Below are 13,140 nucleotides of genomic sequence, written 5' to 3'. Positions count from 1 at the left end.
AACATTTTGCTGTTGCTATATCAAGTGAAGGTAGAGCAAAGGAAGTGGTGGGTCAGAAAGGATGAAATACTGAGTCTTTGCTCTCTATTTCCTTTCTCCCAAACTATTCTCCCATTAGAAAAGCATCCTCACTACACGTGGACAGCTTTGGGAATTCATGTTGTGAACAGGGTAGCATCGCTACCGTTACGACACTAATAATATCTATCTGCCACTGGGTCTGAATCCCAGGTCTTGTTCTGGTTTTTTGGGGAGGTGTGCATCACAACCAAAATGGAGCTTATGTGCATAAACTCTGCCTTGACAGCAGCATTCAGCTGAGGGCAACAGCAGTCACAGCAAACACATTGGGTCTGAGAAGTCTCTTACTGTTCTCTGCAAGCACGAGCAGCAGTGTTCCAGGTGACCTTGTGATTCACCACCAGGAAGTAGCAGCTGCCCTCATGATGACTCCATCCAGAGGGACATTTCTTCAGGCTTACCTCCTAAAATAAAAGACAAAACAGACTCCTGCCCACAGTGAACTACGTCAGTGTGTTAATAATCAGGCTGAAGGCTGGAGGTGCTGCTTATGGCTTATGACCTCGCCAGAATTAAATTGAACATGAATTTTGGTATGTAACAATGAAGTTATAGCATTGCTTAAAAAATATAAAGAAATAAATGCCTGCTAGAGGAGCCCACATGAGTAGGCTTTAAATGTGACACATATGAGTAGCTTTAAAGGTGGCACCAGGTTTCAGTTCCAAAAATCCTCTTACAAGATCACATTACTTTGGACACCGTTTTCTGTCTCCTGTGGTCTGTGTGCAACAAGTCAGTAGTTGTGACAGGAAGGTCCTTTGCTTGAGATTCTCGCTCATTCTAGACCTCATGCTCTGATTTAGATGCATACTTATGGTGACATTTTTACCTTGCCTTGGGAATTCCAGAATTTCCATATTATCCCATCACACTGAAATAACTTTTGAGTGCTTTCTTCATAATGCAAGAGCCCCTTTAAATCTGGTGTACAGGCCTTTGGAAAAACATAAAAGTCCTGGAAAGTGAAATGTCATTTAAACATTTGAAGGAAAATAATTACACAAAACAAAGCAGCTACATGAAACTTTAAATAGGCCTTATATTAAAACTTTATGCCATGAAAACTCTTTAAGGGCTGTTGTTAATTTATCTGTGTATTGGTTACACTCAGCTTTGGAGTAGGAAGGGTTAGGCTTTAGATCTCAGAGGTGTTAAATCATTTTGGAAAACAGCATGACTGAAAACAGATGGTGAAAACGCCTATGAGACAAAAGGTTTCATACCTGATGTCTTGAGTTTGGTTCAGATGCCGGTTCTACCTTATCAGCTTGTGGGACTTCCGTCTTCCTAGAGGAGACGACATTTATCTGTGGCTGTGCTTGGTTAATTACTGACACTTGAGCTTTCTTGTTTGCTTTAGCTGATGAGGTGTCATCCTCTATTTTGAGTGATATCATACTGTGATACTTTGTTTTATAGCGTTAGACACACAAGGACAACAGGAGAGGGAAAAGAGAGGGTTAGCACATACAAGCAACTCTTAAATAAACTCAAGAAAATAAAAAAAATACAAAGTGTTGCAAATCAAGGGAAAGTGACACCAAAGAAAGATACTTAGAAAAATGAAATATTGATCATAATGAATTATTAAGAGTGATAAAGCCTGGAAAGAACAGAATCAGAAAGAAATCATACAAATGTCTGAGCATTACTCATAATACTCTTACTTGGAAAACCACATCAGTTCCATTTCTGAATACAGATGAAGGATGAACCTGAAAAAGGTAGAATAGCAGAATAAGGTGGGCATATTCATGAATTATAGAAACAAAAACACTTTATGCAAGATTTACTATGAGATCTAGATTACAAAACTTGTAGAACATATCTTGGGTTTAGTTCTTTCAGAATGGAAAATGATCACCTCTGAAAACAACCATTAAAATTCACATTACAAGTGTGTTTATAAACAGATTCCATTAATTTTTAAGATCACAGTAGCAGACTGTTACTAAACCACCTAGCTAAACCAGTATAGCTTAAGCAGGAAAATCAATGGGCAAATTTTAAGTAACTGTTCCATGTTTAAGCTAACGGTATTTTCAGCTTTAAAACTTCGGCACCAGATGCACAGATTGTATATATTTGCCTGGCTCCAGTGACTTCTTTCTTCCAGCTGACCCATAATTTAGACAAGATTAGAAGCTGCATAATTGCTGAAGTTGCTTGATGCATGTTTCCTCCCCCAGCTCTACTTTTCTTCCTCTCCTGCACATATGGATCTTCAGAATCTGGACTTTATTTTTTTTTTCCTTGCAATATTTTTAAATAGTTCTCAAACCTGACTCAAAGCAAACTCAGGTAATTTATGGTTATTGCATGATCAAGTAGAATCACTACAGAAATATGATAACTAAATAAAGATATCACATCCCAATAAATTCACTGCACCACAGAAGCGTCTTACTATTCTGCCATTTCCAGTAACTCTCAGCCTGGTCCTGGACCAATTCGCCAAGCTGTGTCCCTGCCACAGGTCCCCTCCATGCTCTTTCATCCCTTTGGAGGGAGACGGTGGGATCCCTTCCAAGGGAGCATTGCCAGGCCTGGAAGGTGATGAGGAGCCTGAGGAAAGTGGAAACAGCATGCCTCTCCTCCAGAAGTCGTGCTTGCTTTGGCCAGAAGAATGGGAATAGCTGCACTGACCTGAAAGCATAAAAAATGGCAGATGGTCAGTTCTAACTGCATGAGCAGAAAACTGGTCACGCTGACATGGGCATATAAACAGCTTGTCATTAAGTTGGATGATTCTTTCACTTGATGTGGTTGATTTGCTGTTCGTTCAGTCATTCTCATTTGTGGGGTTTGCTGTGACTATGACTGCAGCTACTACCTGTACATCTTATGTTTTTATACATAAGTTTTTCATATGCACCTGTCTACCCACAGATCAGAATTTCAGCAAAAATGTCTGCCAAAAATACCTGTTTTCATGTATAGACTGGGGTTTGGAGTGCTGGTTTTGGTCATGGATAGACAGGTATCTTTAACTAACATTGGCAATACTTCCATCACGCCCAGACAATTTTCTCTTCAGAAATCCAGGACACTATTGTTTCTACAAACACTTTATGTCAATTTACTGCTGATTTACATATTGAATGTTAAAGGGAAAACAGATGTGCAATTTTAAAAGGATTTTTTTGTAAAATGAAGCCTAATTCATATAATTTAAATACAAGTATTTAAAATATTGTTTCATTAAGCACCAGAAGTAAAAAAAACCCACTCTTCTGCTTTCAGAGGACACAGCTGGTTTGCTAGTTATTTCTGTTTTTCTACAGTTGCTTCTTTTTTGGTGTGATTTTAGGCACACCCCATCTGATCACTGAAAAACACAATAATAATGCAGACGTAAAAGCCTCAACACTGTAATGATCACTGCTGCCTGCTGTAATGCTGTGGACTCTGTCAAGCATTAGAAGATGTATTGCTAAGAGCTGGATTTAGTTGTTAGGTTTCTATCTTGAGCGGAAAATAAATCTTTTTCAGTGATGTATAACAACTGTTAAACAATAACTGGGGAAAAAATGCTAATGGACCTAAACCCATTTTTTTTCCTACTTTAATAAACAAGAACTGAACTAGTGCTGTTATGAAAAGTGGTTTATTTCCTTGAAACCTTCTTATTTTGTACTTGTTGCTTTCTCCATGCTGTGTTTCCTAAGAGGATGCATATGGTTGTGTGAGAGAATAAAGGGTCTGCAACAGACAAGCCCGTTTTCTCTGAAGTGAAATTAAGCATTTTGATCTGAAGATGAGTGTTAGGAACAACTTGTGGTTGAAAATAAGTAGCTACTCAGCCAAGATTGTCCCACCTTCTTAATGATGCAGATCAAAAGAGAAAATACCTCCTTTTGAGTCCAAAATTTTCACTACAGTTTTTGTCCGGGTGCCAAGAATAGCATTCACAGGGGAGTTCAGAATTACTTCAAAGACTTCATCATCTTCCTCTAATCCGTCATAGGTAATTGCTATATTCCATGTCTTGGTTGACATTCCTAACAGAAATAAACATTTTAATTACTCTTTAAGTGCTATTTCAATCAATCAGGGTGTCAAAGAAATATATTAATTAACATGTCTGCCACTAGAATGGAGTAGCTGGTGTATGCTATTGTACTCCTACCAACTGACTAGACTCCTGCTGTTCTCCCAAATAACATCATGTTTGAATCTGTTCCTAGGCAGTGATTCAGTTCAAGTGCACACACTGTAACAAAAAGCTGCTGTAGATGTGCAAGATGACACTACAAAATACATGGATTTAGGACTTCCATTGCAATTTTCAAGAGAAAATGTATCATACGCTTTTTATCTTGAAAACTTAATTTTAGAGATGGACCAGTTACTTAAAATACCTGCAAATGGATCAAAGACTATGTTAGATTGAAGTACAATCTTTTAGGCAAATTTTATACTTGATTACAAAATTTTTTACTTGGTTGCTTGTCTTTACTGGATAAGTTCAGGCTTGCATTATGGGAATGAGAAACGATCATTCCAGGATAAAGGACTGGGCTCATTATTACCTGAAAGACTATAAAATTTGTTCAGGAAAAGTCAGAGGCAGCAGGGCAGAAGCAGATCTCAACATACACATTGCTGTCAACAAAACATCTTGGGAGCTGTTTCTGCATCATGAAGTCGGTGTAAATATCCAAAATAAGTATTAAAGGGACATGTGCAACAACGTCAGAAAAAATCTCTACATCCTTATGACACTGCATTTTCTCCATTTTCTTTGCTCTATTTTCTATTTTCTTGCTCCTTTCCAGTACGAATCCTCTAGCTAAGAGAAGCTGTCAGTACAAACAGACCCAAAACTTGAATAGGGTCATCTTCTGCTCCTTTCCATTATAATTTTTGGATTGCAGCCTAAGGTACTAATCAGTCCAGTCAATTAGCATAGCTGAGGTTTGTTTTTAAAACAGACCTATCAGCCTTACTAAATAATTAATAAATACTTCTAATTAATAAATACCAAATGTCTTGAATTAAAAACTAAGAAGCTGGTGCCTTGAATGTAATAGTTCAGGGGGTCCTTCTCTAAGACTAAGCCTAACCAAAGGCCTTTTGAAGAGAGCCACCCAAAAAAGACTGTGTGAAGGAGCTCAGCTGGCTTAACTGAGAAGCTGCCCAGAAAAGGGGAACAGTGTGCATGTCTCCTATCTACGTTCACAGTTAATTTGCCTGTGACTTTACACCACATTCAGAAAGACAACAACAGCAACTCCAAACTGTCCCATGCTTGAAAAATCTCCATGGACCAGCAGAAAAGGAAAATTATATCAAAGGTCCTTGCACTAAAAATGTCTTTACAGTGATCTTCAGCTATTTCACTCCAGAGGCTGATAAGCTTGACTGTATGGTACATTAGAGGAAAGAGAGCTGGAATCCTGGGTCAGCACAGTATGAAGGGCTTTTTACACTGATCCCTCAGATCTTCCATCTTCTAATTTCAAACTAAAAACCCCACCGCTATTGCTAGTTAAAGGGTCTCAGAGAGTGGATCATTGGTTTCAGATGTTTCATAAACATGTGTTCTGAAATGTATGTTCCAGAAACACTGGAAATTAAGGTGAATTTCCACCTTTCTGCCCAGGTGGGTTTTTTTACTGCTGTCTGCTGGATGTCCTCCTTCACCCACCTCTGAAAATTAACCAGCAGTTGCTGATTCCACACCTTCACACAAAATTTGCCTTTCTCAAGGTGGACTGTAGTGGCAAATTTCCCAAATAATCAGATTTGTAACTCTGAACTTAAAGCTACAATTTTTCCTATGGGACAGCCAAGCAAAGCTGATGTATATATGAATCCATCCATAGGATGCAGTGTTACAAAATCTCTGTGGCATACAATGCCTTTTTTTCAAAGTAAAAAGCTTAAGTCCTAAAGTAAAAATCTCCAGGCTTTGGCTGGAACTGACGTTGTATTCCCCATATCTGTTTTTCAAACACATTTTTACCATCAAATACATACTATTTATTTCAGCCACTCACAGATAATGTATTTTGTATCCTCTGTAGTCACCGTGACTTTCTGCCATTGAAACCTTACTGGTGACAGTCTTGGGATAACCTCTGCCAGTGTTGCAGGTGACATCCTGGGAGGCCTGTGTGGACCTCCATTTTCTAAACTCAAATATGTTCTGGCCTATGCCAACAGGATGTGTTCCAAAAAAACTTGGTCTTGCATATTCAAAGGAAGTGATTATGATAGCAAATGGGTTTTCATTCCCAGATGAAATTCCCCTTTTATCTGAGTAAAAGCAAGTTTTTCAGGTGAAGCTGAATTTCTGAATGGTAAATTGTGAAACTCTGACCTGGACTGAAACTCTCTAAACCCAGGTAGAAAACCAAAGCATAACAATAATAAATTGTGCAGAACAGAGGAAGCTTACTTTCAGCATCTTCACATTTGTATTCATTTTTACTATTGATTCTCCTCCAGCAAAAAAAGTCAAGCTACTTTTGATAATACAGTTACCATTTCTTGCTATTTACAGCCTCAGCCAAGGTCAGGCTGCTGTTATGGTTACAGTGCAAACGGAGATGAGGTTTGACAATTTTCAGGTTCTTTTGCACCCTTCTTGTCTCGGATATCTTGCATAACTTAAGCTGTACTCAGTTATGCCTAAATTTGACCACCATCCTGGGCTTTAAATATTATGCCTGAGATCTTTAAAGCATCTCACAGCTCAGGATGAGTCCTTCTCAGCCTAGGTGCAGGGAGATTAGGAGAAATCATTTCAGCACCTCTGATATTTTAACTGATGTAAAGGGACCGTATTCCATCTCATCCATTAGTATCTCAAGGATATTAATTCACAAAGGAAGTCCACTGTGCTTCTAGAAAATAAGCCCAAATGTCTTTAATCCTATTCAGCTCCTATAGCTACAGATACGTAATAGGTTTCACTCTCCAAAATGAAAGTTTAAACTTTCAAAATCGGTGAGTTAATTTTAAAATTATTCGGTGTGCTGGTTCATACCTGGATCAAACTGAACAAGCTTGGAGGGATTCACTGTAAAGTCTTTTCCCACCACAGCAGATACTCCATTGACCTGAGAAGAAATCAAACAGTAAATGCCAAGCTGTGACCTGTTTCATCAAACCACTGCATTCTGCTGTGTGCTAAAGCTACTGTGTGCCTCTCCATGGAGCTTCAAAAAAGACATGCCAACCCTTACAAGGAAGGCTAAAATTTGTGAAGGCAAATTGTACAAAACCTGTTTTAAAAAATTAGAACGATACATTTTTATGTAAGACAGAGGCCATTACTGAAGATATAGAGGGTTCCTTTTGGCTTTTTTCTGGGTTGATGGCAGTGCAGAGAGAAATGAGGGAAGCTGCCATGACTGTGGAGTTGAAGCTTCCATAGCTCCTGGGCTTTTCCAGCCTGAGTAGGGAGAGAAGTCTCAAGGCCCCAGGTTGCCAAAAGCCTGGATTTCAAAGTGGCAAATTCCGGAAACTCACTTCTGAGCATAGCACCAGAGGAAACTGCCTGCTCTGTCACAGAAGGTCATCAAAACTGAAATACTACTCCAAAATATTCCAGGTTTGGTTCATCAGCATTTCTACTTAAAACTCTGAAAGTCTTGCCAGCAATTTTTCAACCATCTGTACTAGCAAGGACAGTGTCCTGGCGAGTCTGGTTTGAATTGTATGGCCTTTTTGCTGATTACTGAAATGCCTTTAAAGTCTGAGGCAGAAATTAATGGGCTCCAAGTTTCCAGTTAGGAGCTTGGCTTTTAGCTTTACCTCCACAGCTATAAAGGCAGACTCTGCAGAATGTCCCGCTCTGGTGATTTTCAGAGACACCACTCCCACACTCTCACACACTTCATATTCAGTCTGTTGCATTTCAATCCGAGACCATCGCAGCTCCAGCCTGTGTGGGGGAGAGGAAGGAAAGCCCGTGTGAAGCAAAGCCACTTCCCCTGCTACCCCCAGCCCATGCTGTTCCGGGGTTCAGTGAGGAGCTATCTTTCCCCTGCCTGCTGATTTAGCCAATACACATACCAAGTCTGTGTTTCCAGATCAACACTTTGGTGTGATTTGGCTGATTAGGAAGAGGGGGAGGTGGTTAATAAATCTTCCAGTCAAGCCCTGGTCTAACCCAAACCAAGCCTGAACCTTGTTGCAGAACCAGAGGGGGTCTGCAGCAGCTTTGAGATTTGAGATGAGCAGGATTTGTCCATAACACCAAACAGGCCGAGACAAGCTATCACTGTTTCTTCCTTGTTCTCTTTAATGCTACAGTTTTATTTTAACTTTCACTCCCCAGTATTTTTCTGCAATATCCTCCTTTTCTCCCACCTTCTTTCATCTGCCCTCTAACCCTCCTCCTACAGTGCGTAGGACACACTCAGGACTTCTCTGTCTCTATGCGAGTGCCCTCCCCATTCCCCTTACTTTAATACTCTGTATTTCACTCTTCAGCCATAGAAGTGGCTGAGTCTGAGTGTCTCGTACACTGGATTTTAGAATTGTTTATAAGGGGTGTGAATGAACCCTGGAGGACTGCACAGAGTAGCCAATAAAGATCTCACCCTTTTAAAAGCTGTGATAAAAATTAGTGAAAGTCAGAGAGGAATGAAAGAGAGCAGAAAGAAGGAAAATGAGCTGTGCTGCCTACAAAACAATGTGAATGCTTCTAAAACAAACTTGTAAACCTATCAGGGCTGACTAGCTCAAACACCAGTGGAAGTTTCTTCCTGTCCTCCTATATCATGTAACAATGACTTTGTGGGCAACCCATTTAGATTTGCTTTATTTTTGCTTAAGAGGATGCATGTGCCAGATGTAGTCCAGCAGCATTCAGGTAAAAGCTGGGATTCAATTTTAATAATATCAACATGCAAATCAGACTCGTACTTTGAACCAGTGACCATTAGGTGATACACTGTTTTTTAAAAAAATAATGTCTCACAGGCTGTTAAATGCAATATTAAAAGAATTATTTTTTCCTTAAAAGCCAAGTCCCACTTCATTCTGAGGTTCAGTGCGAGTAACAGACAATTTCTACTCCCTAGAAACTCCCATTTTCCATAGAAAAAGTGCCTTCTCTTTGTTCTCTTCATACAGCTATGTTACACATTGCTATTTATATACAAGAAGCCACACTTCCCCACGAGGAGTGGTGGCTTTATAATGGTGCTTTTAATATCTGTGCATCTGTGAGCTGGCCCAGTGCAGCTGGGAATTGCTCGGGCTGGCTGTATTCAGGTGTGTTTGTGTATGGGGACATCTTTTGGCACAGCGCATAACTGCTGAAACGCTGTCTCCAGCTCCGCTGTGTCCCCATCCCCTCTCCCCTGTGCAGGGACGCCCTCCCCCGCCATCAGTCCCGGTTTGTGAGTAGCCAGTTTAGCACAGGAAAATAGCCTAAATAGCCTTAGTTATTTTTCTCAGTTGCTTCTGATTGAATAAATTGGTTGAACATTCAGTCTTATTTTCAGATACAAAGAAAAACATTGCCCTTGCTATAGAGCTGCTCCCACTTTTGGCCTTTATTGTTAAAGCAGTTTGAAGGATACGCCAGCCTCTAATTTTTGTGTGTGAGGCTTATCATATTTCACAAGGAAATTTTGATAATATGCCTAATACAAATTTTGGATGACAGAGAAGATGCTGTGTGCCCTTCAGCTTCTTTCAGTGCTCTTTCCTGGAAGTATGGCTCTCATAGCTTTTACTCCTTGAGAGTATCTCTTCCATCGTGATCTCAAGCTTGTGAAAAAAGTGTTGCTGTCAGTACACGGCACGAATGACCTCCAGGTGCAGAACTACGTACATGAAGCAAGTCCTGTCCCTCAGCACTCAGCTATCTCAGATCTCAAAATGTCCAGCTGCCATTTAGAGTGAACTCCATTATACTGTCCTGCAAGACCCCCAAGGCCCTTGAGAACTGAGCCTCAGCCTAACCTGGAGCTAGCCCTTTGTATTTCACCTCCGTGAGCGGAAGAAACCTTCTCTACTCTTCAACAAAGGAAAAGGCAGTTTGAGTCATAGCTATATTTGCGTATACACAGCTTCAAGCCTGGCACATGTTCCTTCGCCCAGGGGGTGGGGGGAGTGGCGCACCCAGTGCACCACCCAGGGTCGGAACTACCTCTGGGGCACCGCGGAGTTTCCACTGGCATCTGTGACTTGAAACTCCAAGCTGTCTGAATTCACTTCCTGTGATGTATTGATGACATAAAGTATGATTTTGCTGTTTAAATCCTTTTGGCTAAACCTTTCCTGAATAAGACCACCTGAGGAAGAAAAGAAACATTCAGGTCAATTAAAAGCCTGTTAATAAAAGCCATGTAGCTCAAACAGTCTGTTTTCAACTTTTCTTTTTGTTGAACACTTAGAAAATTTGAACTTTCAGAAACCTGATTTTATAGCTAAACAGCTACGTCCCAGCTCGTTATAAGCCCCAGCTGATTTCTCCCCATGTGATTTGTTCATCAAAAGGCTAAGTTCAATATTAATCTATATTTTCTTGACACAAACAAAAAATAGTTTCTCAACAGAAGCTCTTGACTATAGTCTCAAACTCTTTGAGGATTCATGATGAATTTGAAACTCAGATTTCATTTCAAAAGCTTTCTTGCTACATTAAAACCTTGCCCAGTTTGCTAAGAAATTTTGATTTCCTTTATCAAGCAAACGTTAATGTATGTCCCAAAATACAGAGATTATAGAAGACAGCACCTGTTGTTACATTTTCCAGGTAGCCATAATAAGGACCTTGTAAAATCTTAAAAATTATTTTGTCATCTTCTGTATTGGGGTCAGATGCCTTCAGGGACCTGGCAGTAATATAGATCCCGTAATTGCCATTCTTCAGCATTTCCACATCAGAAAAGCAATGGAGATGAATAATTTTTGGTGCCATTTTGTCCAAATGATCCACCTAAATGAAAGTTAGACAAATGTATATTCATTTTACAGCATCAAATTATTCTCTGTCTTATTTTTGCTAAAAGCACAGCAGCCTGCTCAGGGTAGCAATAGCTACTTTGACTCACAGCCTGCTCCAGAAGAAGTCTGATCTCCAGCTACCTACTCTTCCCATGCAAGGTTTCCAAGCCCAGATTGCCCAGTCACTTGCTGCATGCGGTGGGATAAAGCATGTGCTGGGGAGGGCAACACAAATTCTGTGTACTTCTGCCGTGATGTCCCACACTCCCCGTAGTCCTCCTTTTTGATGTAAATTTCTTCATAGCAAATGAAAACTCCAGCAAAGGTTTCTTACCTCTGTTTTACAATAACAATCATGGACACCCAAGGATTATCATAAATACAATCATAGACCTGGCCAATATGTCTCCACAAATCTGTGGTACTTTTCACAACTTTGATGAATATTCTAGCACTCCACAATATTTGGTGCTGTTTCCGTGTCTTGTCTTCTGCTAAAATGGCACTCCTCGCTCATCATATAACTTCAGACTTTGTCATCAGAAGTTAGGAGCCTCTTCATTAGTATCAGTGTTTTGAAACATACAGAATTTTGACATATAGTGCAACCAGGCCTGCTTTATATACTGAAACATGCCAGATAAATACGTACAAGAAGTCATAGCAAAGACACCTGAGCCTATGTCACAGTGGGAAGAACTTGAAAATGAGGGAAATGGGAAGTGAACCGAAACATCCTAGTAAAGGAAGTAAAAATCAGAGCAGGCATCTTAGAAAGACTCCCAGAAGGAAGACAGACTGTCCTGTTGTGGAAGCAAGGTGGCTGTAATTCAAGATTCCCATGGCTTAAAGATCTACAGTCACCCTAGTATCCCTCTAATGCAAATCAGTGGGTCAGGTACCAAGTGGGAAAGCAGAGCAGGAGGAATTTCATTCCTCTTCATAGCTGGGCTCAACTTTAGGGTTGAGATTTCTGTGTAAAATAGTTTAGCAGGTATATGCTTGCTTATATTTATATAAACAGGATGTCTTTCTTCTCTTAAATACCATCTATCTCTTTGCACTCTATAAAATTCTCTGAGTAATGCATTGTGGCAAGTACTTAATTCTCCAGGTTAATTATTCATGGAACACAGAAAGCAAACATTTTAGCTGATAAATGCCTCAGTTAAACTACAGACTGCATCAAGTTCTTATCAAATTTACTACATTTCCCACCTTATATCTGCATATATGTGCTATATATCTCTTTTAAGTAGGCCTGTGTTCATACTCACCTGAATGGTGAATGCCACTGGCTCACTCTGCACCCTCCCATTCACGATGAAGCCTTGATTAGTTTTATCTGTTGCAACAAACGTAAATCTGTCAATCTGAGATTGCCCACCTCGGTGCCTGTATGCAACATCCCCGTTGTCCACATCTTGCTGGGTGAAGTTGTACTCCAGTAGCACAGCCCCTCGATAGTAGAGATGACCATACTGGGGGAGCTGAGCCAAAAGGAAGGTAAGGTTTTCTTTGGCAGTGTCTGGGTCTGAAAGCTGCAGGACATCGGGAGAAAGGAGTGCCACAGTGCCTTCCACTAATCTTAACCCCATGTTCCTAGACAGTGTGGGCAAAGCTTGGTCGGCTGCCTCCAGGGAGATCATGAATGTCCCATGCTTAGTCCTCAGTCCGTTGCTGATGACGAATCTAGCAAAGAGAGGCAAGGTAGTCTTCAGCATGTGTTCTTGATTCACCATGTACTGAAATGAAATGATAATACACACCTTTACTACAGGACTTGCCTGTGTTGATACTGCAAAAGTAGTAGAGCTGGTCCGAGCTTAGACCCAGACTGTGGGTAAGGTGGATGAAAAACATGAAAGCTGATGGCCAGGTATATGGCAAGAGTTGTAGTGCTTCTGCAGGAATCTGGGTAGGTGCCAGAGGAATGGCTTTGAGGATGTATCCATCAGTCTCAGCAGTAATAACAGAGCTGATCTAACCTTTTAGCTCAGATACAGATGGAGATCTAAAATGGTGGGCTGGCTGGGGGCATTACTGCACCCTCTGGCATGCATACATACATACATAAATACATTATCTTCACTTGGTTACGTGGCAGTGGCAACTGCCAGTGAAAATGCTGGCCTTGCCCAT

At 40.5% G+C, this 13,140-nt stretch overlaps 1 protein-coding gene across 1 annotated transcript in view; it reads right to left on the bottom strand.

Annotated features, from left to right (window-relative positions):
• Positions 1–13,140, bottom strand: part of FREM1 (FRAS1 related extracellular matrix 1) — a 74,681-nt gene that overhangs the window by 11,993 nt on the left and 49,548 nt on the right. Inside the window, exons 25-35 of the mRNA XM_037374317.1 lie at positions 12,276–12,690; positions 10,789–10,990; positions 10,199–10,343; positions 7,849–7,978; positions 7,079–7,151; positions 3,936–4,085; positions 2,492–2,730; positions 1,752–1,799; positions 1,308–1,490; positions 914–1,039; positions 370–485 (exon numbers count right to left, since the gene is read on the bottom strand). Of these exons, the coding sequence (XP_037230214.1) occupies positions 370–485; positions 914–1,039; positions 1,308–1,490; positions 1,752–1,799; positions 2,492–2,730; positions 3,936–4,085; positions 7,079–7,151; positions 7,849–7,978; positions 10,199–10,343; positions 10,789–10,990; positions 12,276–12,690 (1,827 nt within the window). The remainder of the gene's footprint in view (positions 1–369; positions 486–913; positions 1,040–1,307; positions 1,491–1,751; positions 1,800–2,491; positions 2,731–3,935; positions 4,086–7,078; positions 7,152–7,848; positions 7,979–10,198; positions 10,344–10,788; positions 10,991–12,275; positions 12,691–13,140) is intronic.

The sequence above is a fragment of the Falco rusticolus genome, chromosome Z (genome assembly GCF_015220075.1).
Source record: "Falco rusticolus isolate bFalRus1 chromosome Z, bFalRus1.pri, whole genome shotgun sequence".
Taxonomy (NCBI): Eukaryota; Metazoa; Chordata; class Aves; order Falconiformes; family Falconidae; genus Falco; species Falco rusticolus.
This window is presented reverse-complemented; position numbering and strand designations above follow the sequence as displayed.